Genomic DNA, 10,434 nt, shown 5'->3' with positions numbered 1-10,434 from the left:
TGTCCGCCATGTTCGTTCCTTCCGCAGCGCCCGGCGGCGGTGGCGCAGCCCGGGACCGGCACCGGCGGCAGGAGCGGCCGCAGCCCCAGCTCCTTCCCGCGGGCAGGGATCGGCCTCCCCAGCGCGCCCGGGAGCGGCGGCAGTTCCCTTCCCGCGGTCTGTAGCCGAGTCAGGTTACGTTATTTTCCTTTCCCTTGTTGGCGTGTTCCCCGCTCGCTCCCCCGCCGCTGTCCGAGATCCCAGGCGCGCTCCCCGGTGTTCCCTGGCGCAGCCTCCAGGGAGCGGGAGGGCAGCCCCGGCCGGGCCCGCGGTGGGAAGGGGTCCCGGGCTCTCCCCAGAGCCGGTGCGGGTGGCGGGGAATGTGGCGTGATCCGGGATCCCGTGACTCCGGGGCAGGCGGTGGCTCCTTTGGGAAGCGGCTCCAGCTGGCGTGTGGCCGGTCGCCGACCCCGGAGCGCTTCCTCACGTCTGAGAGAAATCTCTGGTCTGTCAGGGTGAAACTCGGCTTCGTATCTGTGTCCTCAACACGTTTCAGACTGGGAGCAGAGGAAGTATTAAAGCTCCTTTTATCTCCTTTTTCTCGTTGCTCTGTGCTTGGAACGGGCTGCCCAGGGTGGAGTGGACTCACCGTCCCTGGAGGTGTTTAAGGAAAGACTGGACGTGGCACTCAGTGCCGTGGCTGGTTCACAGAGTGGTGTTTGGCCATGGGTTGGTCTCGGTGATCTCAGAGGTCTCTTCCAACCCAGTGGATTCTGTGCTGGAGCGGGGCCGCCTGCCCAGCGCGCCCTGGGTTTCAGTTCTTCTTTTTTGAAGCAGACACTCGGCTCAGGCCCTGTGCCGGGCCGGGGGAGTTCCCAGCGGCGGCAGGTGGCTCTGCGGGCTCAGGGGTGGGGATGGGCCAGGACTGCGAATCCCTTACATCTGGGAGGTTAAGGGGCTGCTCTCGGTGTAAGTAAAGCCGTGTTACATATAACTTCTTCAAAACAATTTAGTGGATAACAGGATAGTGCAAGAAAAATAGTTTTTAAAAATCTCCATTAGTGCCTTTATAGCAAGGTTACATAGAACTAGAAACATGGAGAGCATTTAAGTTTTATTAACTTGGGTGGGACAGTTAAGTAAGGAACTTGGCTAAATTTTGTTCAGGAATTGAAATGCTTGTCTGGAGATAGCTGTCATGCAGCCTCCCATCCTACATGTTGTTTTCCTTCTTGTCCATAATAATTTACAGCTACGCTAAATAAGCATGTGGGTTTTATTTGTCTTTACTTTTAATGTGTTGTGCAACACTGAAGTTGTCAGTGCTAGCTTTTTTTAGAGCAAGGGTGGCTGTGCGTGACTGGGGTTTTTTTTGGTTTGGTTTTTTTTTTTTTTTTTTCCAGAGTGTTTTTCCATTACTTTTAGTAGTTTTGAAGGTAACAAGCCGTAATGGTAGACTGGAGGGAGAGCACACATACCCAAAACATTTTTTTCTTAGCACTTTTATTTTCAGAGAAACCTAACCAAAGGATGGTACAGCTCTATCTGTGTTTCATACCAACATCAAATTTATAATGAACTGTTACTTTTCTCTGTCTTCATTCAGGTTGTATGGAGCTGTCTTTGCTGTCTTAATTTTAGTAAAGCCTTTTCCATAAAGCTAAAAAGAGACAGTGTGTATTAAAAAAAAAAAAAGGCAAAAAACAACAAAAAGAAAAAACTGCTCTAGCAGTCCTTGTTTTACTTTTGAGTGCTCAAACACCATCAGTTTCCTTAAATTGAAAATATGTGTAAAAAAAGAATTGCAGAGGGTCAAATAAGATATTTAGATTTCAAGTTTTGTTTTATTTTGTGTCTATTTGGTAATAAATTATGAGAAACAGATCTTCCAGCTCCTTAGGTTTGGAATTTTACATAAACATTTCACAATGAATAAAAACTTCCCAGCAAAAAGGCTTGTAAGAAGTCCTTAAGGTTTGTTGTTTTTTTTTTTTTTTTAATAGTGTTCATTCTCCTCTGTGTTTTGTTTTTGCTTTCATTCTGAGCAGAGCAGACAAGTGTGTTAGCCTGGTACAGTGTAACCCACTTAATGCCTTAGGGATGGGCTTTCATCACAAGAGTTACACTGGGAAGAATAGGAATGTACAAGTTAGCCTTGAGCCAATAGAGGCTGCTATTACTAAGATTCCCTGAAGGAAAAGGGAAACTAATGCAAGGTAGAAGGATGAGAACATTTGGGCAGAAATTATTGTTGGATAAGTTATTGAAAGAGTGGAAGCAGTAATAGAGAAGTAGGTTGCAAGGAGAATGTCAAATAGCTCAGGCATTGTTAGCAGTGTTGGACCAGGAGCAGCAGCACTGAAGGGTGTTTTGAAGTTGGCTGAAAATAATAGAATATCTAAGCTGGAAGATGTTTAACTGTGAACTGCTGAGAAATGTCAACTCTGATTAAATCAGAACAAATAAGTTTGCTCATTCTACTTGAATTTGGCAAATGAGGTTGGAGGTGAAGGTTAGGCTTATGCAAGATTAAACTGGGAGAGATATAAATGTAGGTATTTCTCCTGACAAATTTTGCTAATTGACTTTGTGTCTAGCTAGAAGTTAGAATAAATGAAGTGATTCTGGCAATAGGTACTGAAATTATTTAATGATCCAAGAGGTATGTGAATTTCAGGATCCCTTCCCTTGGCCACTGGTTCTTTCATAGTCCTGAGTCATGCCATGTTTGAACTAGAAGTCTGAGCTTCAAAGGAGTCAAAAACAACCTTACAAAGAAACCCCCAAATAAAACTTTTTTGGTATCCAAATGAGTGGCAACAGTTGAATGACAGTTCATTTTGGGTTGGGTTCATAGAAGAAATTACAAGTAAATTCTAGTGATATTCTGGTGTTAGATCAAGGCTGGTTACAACTAGAGGCAATTTCAAATAGTCTGTGTTTTCTTTTGGATACATGTTTAATAATTTGCTGACAGGTTATCTTCACAGTGCAGTGGTGAAATCACAGATACAGGAAGGAAGACTTGGGAGGAGATTAGGACTTTGGTAGGTCGAGCTGTTTGACTGAAGGGCTTTGAGGCAGCTGACAAGTGACTGTCAGTAAAGGGGTGTTCCTGATCCACAGCTCTTACGTCAGTGCCCCATGGAGGGGAGGGTCAGTTTGGAGGCTGACTAATGTCTCTGCTTGTAACACGTTCGAGAGTACAAAGCCTGTAGCATCTTGGCTTCATATCTGGTTGTTTTTGTTTGAATTGAGAAAGAAGCCTTTTAAGGTCAATCATGCTTGTGGCCTCTTATGCAGTAAAAAAGCATTCTTGTGCCACTTAATTGACCAGGGTATAAACCACTAGCTCCCAAATACAAGAACAAGGATTGACTAAGGGGAGAAAAGTGAGAAAATGTGCTTCTGTCCTTTCTTTTCAGATTTTTGGAAACTTGCAGATCTGCTATAGGCAACAAGTTTAACCACTGTAGTGATTGAGGGCTGAGAAATGTAAATGCTCCACAAACAGTAAGTGTTGAAAAGGATGTCGTTTTGGATCCTGCCCTTTCTGCTGCAGCTCTTGTAGTTCTTGGGACTTCTTTTCAGACCTTTCACAGAGAAGCAATTAATGTCATTCTTTGAATGTAACTGACAAACTGTGTTCTCTATGCTAGCCTGGCAATTATTGTCAAATGCTTTGTTTGTGTAAAAAAACCCAACTACTAATGAGGGAGGGAGTTTACATTTCTATTGAAAGGCAAGTATTTTTTTCAGTCAAAATACTTGCAGTGGTGTGCCTTTTAAAACTTCTAATTTTATACCAGTGGCTTAACAAAATACGATGACTTAGTAAATAAAATTGTGGATAAGCTGAAATGGATGTGCTTATATGTGTAAATTTGAGGCTAGGAAGTTGTGAAACATGGTCAGTGTTATGCTCGTAGAACTGCTAATTCTGCTTGTCCATAACTTTAGTGTGTTTTCTTAAATCAAAGATGGGCCCTTACTTACTAGGTTGTAAGTAAACATGATTACTTACATGATGGGAACAAACTTGAGTCTGTTTTATGTTTAACAGCTTCACTTAAAGAACAGTGTATTACATATCCTCAAGAAAACCTTTAGCTTTAGTCTTGGTTTTGTATAGCAGGTGGTTCACCAGTGACCACTGAATGACAGTGATAACTGAAACAAGTTTTCTTGCCTGTTTCCAAGTTAGAAAATAAATACAAGTGGAGAAGCAGTTGTCTGGAAATTAGAAGTGTCCCTTACATCTGTTGCTTCAAAATTGCTAAGGCAGTTCAGTGGTGGTATTACAATAGGTCCAGGTTTTGATGCCCTATTAAAAATTGGCAGTGGAGGTGAGATTTCAGTTGCTATGTGTGTTTTTTTGTTTGGGTTTTTAATGGTGTGCTGCAGGGGCTGGTATCAGCATGGGAAAAATGAAACTGTAAATAGGTCCAATTGCCTTAATAGTTTACATGGGGTTTGCAGCTTGCTGACGTTATAGATGCAGTGCAGTTACTGTGTTGCCTAGCACTGTTTATCCCATAGAACTTGAGTTAGCATTTGTCTTCAGCCTTCGGTACACTGGTGTGAGCGGGTCCTCCTTAATCTATGAAATTATTTTTACAGGAAAAAAGGACAAATTCCTACACTTGAGTTCACATGAGTTGCTGCTGTGGTTTTCTAGAACAAAAATCTTACTTTTCTTTGAGTGCTGCCCTCAGTACCTAAGCAAGAGAGGTCTTTGCACTCAAAATAAAGACAGGTATTAAGCTGACATATGGAAGTGAGACAATCTAGATGGATAGACTGGACAAGGCAGTGGTATTTCATTAAGCTTTGCAGGACTGGATTTTGTAATACAGATTGATTTTTCTGAGGTTGCTTAGCTGTTTGTCTTTTGTTGTGACAGCAAATATTTGGACTGATAGTGGAAATATTTGACTTGCAATTCATTTTACTGTTTAAAAGGGACATCCCTGAAAAGGGACATCCTAACAATAAATTTACTTTTTTGTGTTATGGTATATGACCATGTTATAAATTACATTTAGTAGAAAACGTTCCTTGCTTTTAACAGGAATATTGAAGTCAGTGATATAAGCACTGTAATCCTTTTAAGTTAGGGGAAGTAATTCAGAAATGGCTATCAAAATTAACAAGAGTGGGGCTGCTTTTTATTTCTTTGCTCTGACTTTCTTTGAATATTGAAATGCTTGAAGAACATGAGGAAAATTATTCTTGTTACAGGCTCTTTGTCTACTAGGTTGAGATTACTTTTATGTTAATTGTGTAGCTCACTAAGAAATAGCTGGAGCAAACAGTTACATATAATTCTATACTGTCTTGTAATTCCTGATGCTGGGTAAAACAATCAGATGCACATTAGGAATTAAGCTTTTGCTTTGTTTTCAGATGATGAATGATGATTTAAACTGAAAAATTAAGGTAGTAAGTCTTCAGAAACATCATATTGTATGTTAACCATCCCTTCCAAAAACACTGTCAAAACTCACGTTATACAGATAAATTTTATAATAGGAGAAATTACATTAATTCTTGTAGTGTCTTAAGTATTTTATCATTGTATTATTTCTTGGAGTGTTAAGGCTTCATAACTTTAGAAAAAACAATTACAAAAATTGAGTTCTTTAAAAATCTTAACTTATTTAAAGATGCACAATCAGAAAATAAATGCAGCAGTCTGCTGTCCTGAAAAATACGACTCTGATTCATCAGATACTCTAAATCACATTATCAGTGTGGCTGCAGATGAGTCCCTTATACAGTAATAAAACTGTAAATGTATAAAGTTTTAGCTGCTTTCAAACAAAAATACTTAATATTTTCAGACATGCTTCTTTGGTGCTTCAGATGCAGCTTGTCAGCATCTATTTAAATGATGGAACATATATTCCATTATTTTGGATTAAAAACTTTACAGAAACTTAATTCTAGCCTAGCATGGCAGCTGTGGAAACTGAATGTCCTGAAAAGCAACATTGCCTGCAACATCATGGAAGGCTCTTTCTGTAGCTTTTGTGTGAAAGGACCAGTTTGGTTCACTTTTGATAGTTCGTGGTTGGTGTGTAATTGTCTGCCCAGTAAAACTAATTTTATGGTCATCAGTCTCTTAGACCTCACTGGAATGGCCCACATAGTTGAAATTGTGCAAATTAACTTAGCAGGTTCTAGATGCACAAAACAGTAGATACTGTTAACACTTTCCTTACATGTATTTTGTTTAAAATGTGGCCTTGTGGACAATTTCATGATAATAACTGCCATTGATAAAAATGCAGATGCTAAAGAAACGACTGCATAGTACGAGTCAGAACTACTTAAGCCGTTATTTATGCACATTGTGTCTTCCATGGAACTTCCGATTTCTGCAGGACTGGAAAAATAAATTATAACTTGTTCTCTGCAGTGGTAGGGAAGAACAGGAGAACATTCAGTACCCTGTGTTCCCACAAAAGCATTATTTATTAAGAAGCAGCTCCTATCTATTGATGTAGGAACTGGAGACATAAATAATTACACTGGACCATTTTCAGAGTTAAGCATAAACCTGCAACTCTTACGCAAGTAGTCCAGTGACTCTAATGAGGCTTTTCACATGCACTAAAATGTATGTTCATAACCTGAGCCAAAGCCATTATCCTGTAGCTCTCTGAAGGGTAAATGAACTATCTTATTGTAGCTTCTGAGAAGTTTATTATCATACAAACCTGTACAGAATTAAGGTTTTATAAATATTGCTGTTAATTATGCAGTCTGAATGAATTAAATTACTTGCTCTGAAAAAATTTTTAATGGAAGCAGTCAGTTCCTTGTATTTTGACTTTTTTTTTTTGTGTTGAGGCTTCAAACTACTTCTTCTGGCTTACTGTAGATTGTGTCTAGCAAGTAAATATTCAAAGATGGAAAGTACTGATAAAAAAAAATTCCTGAAATTTCTTGCTCCTACTGTAGGCCTTGATTGTAAGGCAGCACAGTCACATGACTCTCACACCAGCTTGTATCAGGTACTAATTCTACAGCCACACTGTGGGTGATGTATATGCCAGTAATGCTAATTACAACTAGTAAGACCACATTCCTTCCTTCAAAGAAAGAGAGGGACTAGGCAACTTATGACCCATTTCCATTTTAAATAGATGCTATTTTCAGAGAAGCCTGTTAGGGCTGAAGCCCAAACTATCAGGCAGGTTTAGGAATAAAGTTCTCCTCATACAGAAACTTCAGTTTGGGCTTGATAACACGAAACTTTACTCCCAAGCAATTAAAACACCATTTTACAGTATTAGATGACACTACAGTTGCGAGGGCAAAGGTTGGGTACAAAGCATTAATGAACAAACAACTTTAGTGCTAAAGGATTTTTTTTTTTTATTTCTTTTTAAGTCTAACAGTTAAAAAGCCTTCTTTGGTGTTACTAATTTGCAATCCGCATGCTGGCAGCCAGACTATTCACTAGCACTTCAAGAATTTTTGACAGTTTTACTACGGGAAGTTGACACCTCCTAACTGAACTATCATTGTAGGCTTGGGCTCAATATGTGACATTTTGAGTATCATTGAAGTAGCAACAGCAAATTTTCTTTTGTGGTGGTTTTAATAGTATTCCATTCATCAGTGCTGTTCTGCAAGGAGTAAACTATAAACTATTGAATGCTCATCTAAATAAAATTACAGCATTTGCATTTGTTCCATAGATAACTGTATTCCTAGTCCTTTGAAAGGTTTAAAAAATAACTTTGGTAATAAAATACAGCACTGAAGTGACTAGTTCAAGGCACATGCTCTGTAAAATTCTCTCGCTCTGCTTTTTTCCATGAACCTTTTCCAGTGAACATAAATGAATTATAGCACTTGTTGAATGTGATGTGATAGCCCTTCAGTACAAAGGGGGGGGGTGGTTTGAAGTATTTGGGGGTTTAAAATAGTTCTAAGTGACAGACTAATCATTTATGCAGCATACTGCTTAGATGCAGACTGCAGTCTGTGGAAGAGACACCTCTTAAATTTGATATTCTTGAGTGTAAGAGTACCGGAGTGTATCTACAGTTCACCTGTTTAGTGGGGTCCTGTTTTTGTACATGAAATTTGATGTTGGTGGAATTTAAAACACATTCTAGTGCAAAATTTGGTGCTCACAACTATTTTCCTTAATCTTTACAGGTCTAGGAAAACAGGAGGATCTTTTCCCGTAACAATGGCAGCAAAATCATCACTCCTTAAAGTAATACTGCTAGGAGATGGTGGAGTTGGGAAGAGTTCCCTCATGAACAGATATGTCACCAACAAGTTCGATGCACAGCTGTTTCATACAATAGGTGTGGAATTCTTAAATAAAGAGTTGGAAGTCGATGGACATTTTGTTACAATGCAGATATGGGACACAGCAGGTCAGGAACGGTTTCGGAGCTTGCGGACTCCTTTCTATAGAGGTTCTGACTGTTGCCTGCTAACCTTCAGTGTGGATGACTCTCAAAGCTTCCAAAACTTAAGCAACTGGAAGAAAGAATTCATTTATTATGCAGATGTCAAGGAGCCTGAAAGTTTTCCATTTGTGATACTGGGTAACAAAGTTGATATCGATGAAAGGCAAGTGTCTACAGAAGAAGCCCAAGACTGGTGCAGGAATAATGGCAACCATCCCTATTTTGAAACCAGTGCAAAAGATGCCACTAACGTTGCAGCAGCCTTTGAAGAAGCTGTTAGAAGAGTTCTAGCCTCTGAAGATAGATCAGATCACTTTATTCAAACAGATACAGTAAACCTTAATCGGAAACCGAAGCCCAGCTCATCTTGTTGTTGACTTAAATTTCGTTTTGCCAAATTACTGTTGACTAGCTTGCTCTATAAAAGAATGGAGAAGGTGTAGTAGATAGAATAACAAATGGGTTTCACTCTAATATTAAAATGGTAATATTCTGCTGCTTTCATGGGGGAAAAAAAGAAAAATCTCCATTCATGAGTGACCTAATTGAATTAGTGATGCTTTCTGTTCAGGAAGACATCAAGGAAGAAAATAATATAAGAATGTAATTTGCCAACTTTATTCAAATGATAAATACTTTGAATATAATTAAAACTTGAAGGTTCTAGAAGCACTACTTTGGAGAAGCTGTTCTGGAATTCAGGCACAAAGATACTTTTATATGTGTATATTTTTATGAAATCGGCATTCCACTTTTGTTTTGTTAGATATCAGTTTCTTAACAATGCTAGATATTAAACTTCAGTCTCACTACATTCCTTTTGCTGTGAGTGGTACTTAATCTCTAATGTGGTTATTGTAAGTTAATATAAATTACACCCACGTCTTCTAATTGCCTAATGTTGCTGTAAATTGTGTAGGTTTGTAAATAGGAAGTGAATTTCCTACGTATTTAATGTCCATTTTTCCCCAAATACTATTTTAATGCTGCACTAATTTTTTCAGTGATTTAATGCAAAATACTGATCATTTTTAAAATTAATGTGTGTCCTTGCCTTAAGTCCATTCTAGCATGTTTCTGATCAATAAGGTGAGAAATCTGGGTAACTGAAGCATAAGCATTTTTTGAAAAAGAAATGCTTTATTCAGTCAGCTTTAATAGCACTTGAAAGGATCCACATTGTGACAAATTTTTAAGGAAAACTCCTTGTGTATATCCTTAGAAATTCCAAACTTCTTGTTCCTGTTAACCTGAGCTATAAATGTGTTTACCAGTAATATCTGCACTGTGATATTAAGGATTGGCAATACGTAGAGAACTCAGGAAGCTCTTGACTTAGAGTAGATTTGACAGCTTTCAGCCCTAATACAGGTATATAACTATAGATAGTGTTTGAGCTGAATTTGATCATTATTAAAATTGCTGTTTTAGGATATGGACTTGTACCTTTAAGAGATAATGACTTTTATATTACTGAACTCATTTTGTAATTATGAACCAGAGCAAATTCTGTATTTGTTGGACAGTTTTTTGCAGTCAGGCAGAGAAAACTACAGGTGTTTTTGAGGCTTTCAGGTGCAGTTTAAGTGGTAGAATACTTGTATGTGAAATTGTTCAATATTGGCTCTCAGAATAACCACTGTCCTTGCAATAGCAAAATTGCTAGTGCACTGGCGATTGCTTCCATCTGTAATTGACTGCTAACAGGCACACATGTGCATGTGGTCTGAGAGAGGAAGTCTGATGCTGCAGGACAGGCCATGTTATTCATTAAACAACTGCTTTCTGTACAGAAACTTTTTGTTTCAATGGAAAAGCCTTTCTTGAGAGTACATTACCAGCAAGCACTTTATCTTAAAAGTATCTACTCAATCTGTCCCAGGTGTAATTATTTGGAAGTAAAGCTTACAAAAACAAACCCTTCTTGTTGCTCTTAGTACACTTTTCTGATTGTATTTTATTCTTGCTTGAACCTGTCCAGGGTAACTTTAGTCTGTAGATCTGCTACTCCTGCTTA

General features: G+C 38.9%; 1 protein-coding gene across 5 annotated transcripts; it reads left to right on the top strand.

The window, feature by feature from the left end:
- Window positions 1–9,458, top strand: RAB9A (RAB9A, member RAS oncogene family). Of its 5 annotated transcripts, none has more exons than XM_053970421.1 (3): window positions 81–156; window positions 3,405–3,492; window positions 8,155–9,458. In XM_053970421.1, the coding sequence occupies exons 2-3, from the start codon at window positions 3,479–3,481 to the stop codon at window positions 8,792–8,794; spliced, it is 654 nt and encodes a 217-aa protein (XP_053826396.1). In that variant the 5' UTR covers window positions 81–156; window positions 3,405–3,478; the 3' UTR covers window positions 8,795–9,458. The 5 variants fall into 5 exon arrangements, with proteins under 5 accessions (XP_053826399.1, XP_053826398.1, XP_053826396.1 ...); XM_053970422.1 differs by having other exon boundaries at window positions 89–173; XM_053970424.1 differs by lacking the exon at window positions 3,405–3,492 and having other exon boundaries at window positions 1–156.
- The last annotated feature ends 976 nt before the right edge of the window (window positions 9,459–10,434 follow it).

This window comes from Vidua macroura, chromosome 2 (genome assembly GCF_024509145.1).
Source record: "Vidua macroura isolate BioBank_ID:100142 chromosome 2, ASM2450914v1, whole genome shotgun sequence".
NCBI classification, from domain to species: Eukaryota; Metazoa; Chordata; class Aves; order Passeriformes; family Viduidae; genus Vidua; species Vidua macroura.
Note: the sequence above shows the minus strand (reverse complement) of the source record. Positions and strands in the feature narration are given on the sequence as shown.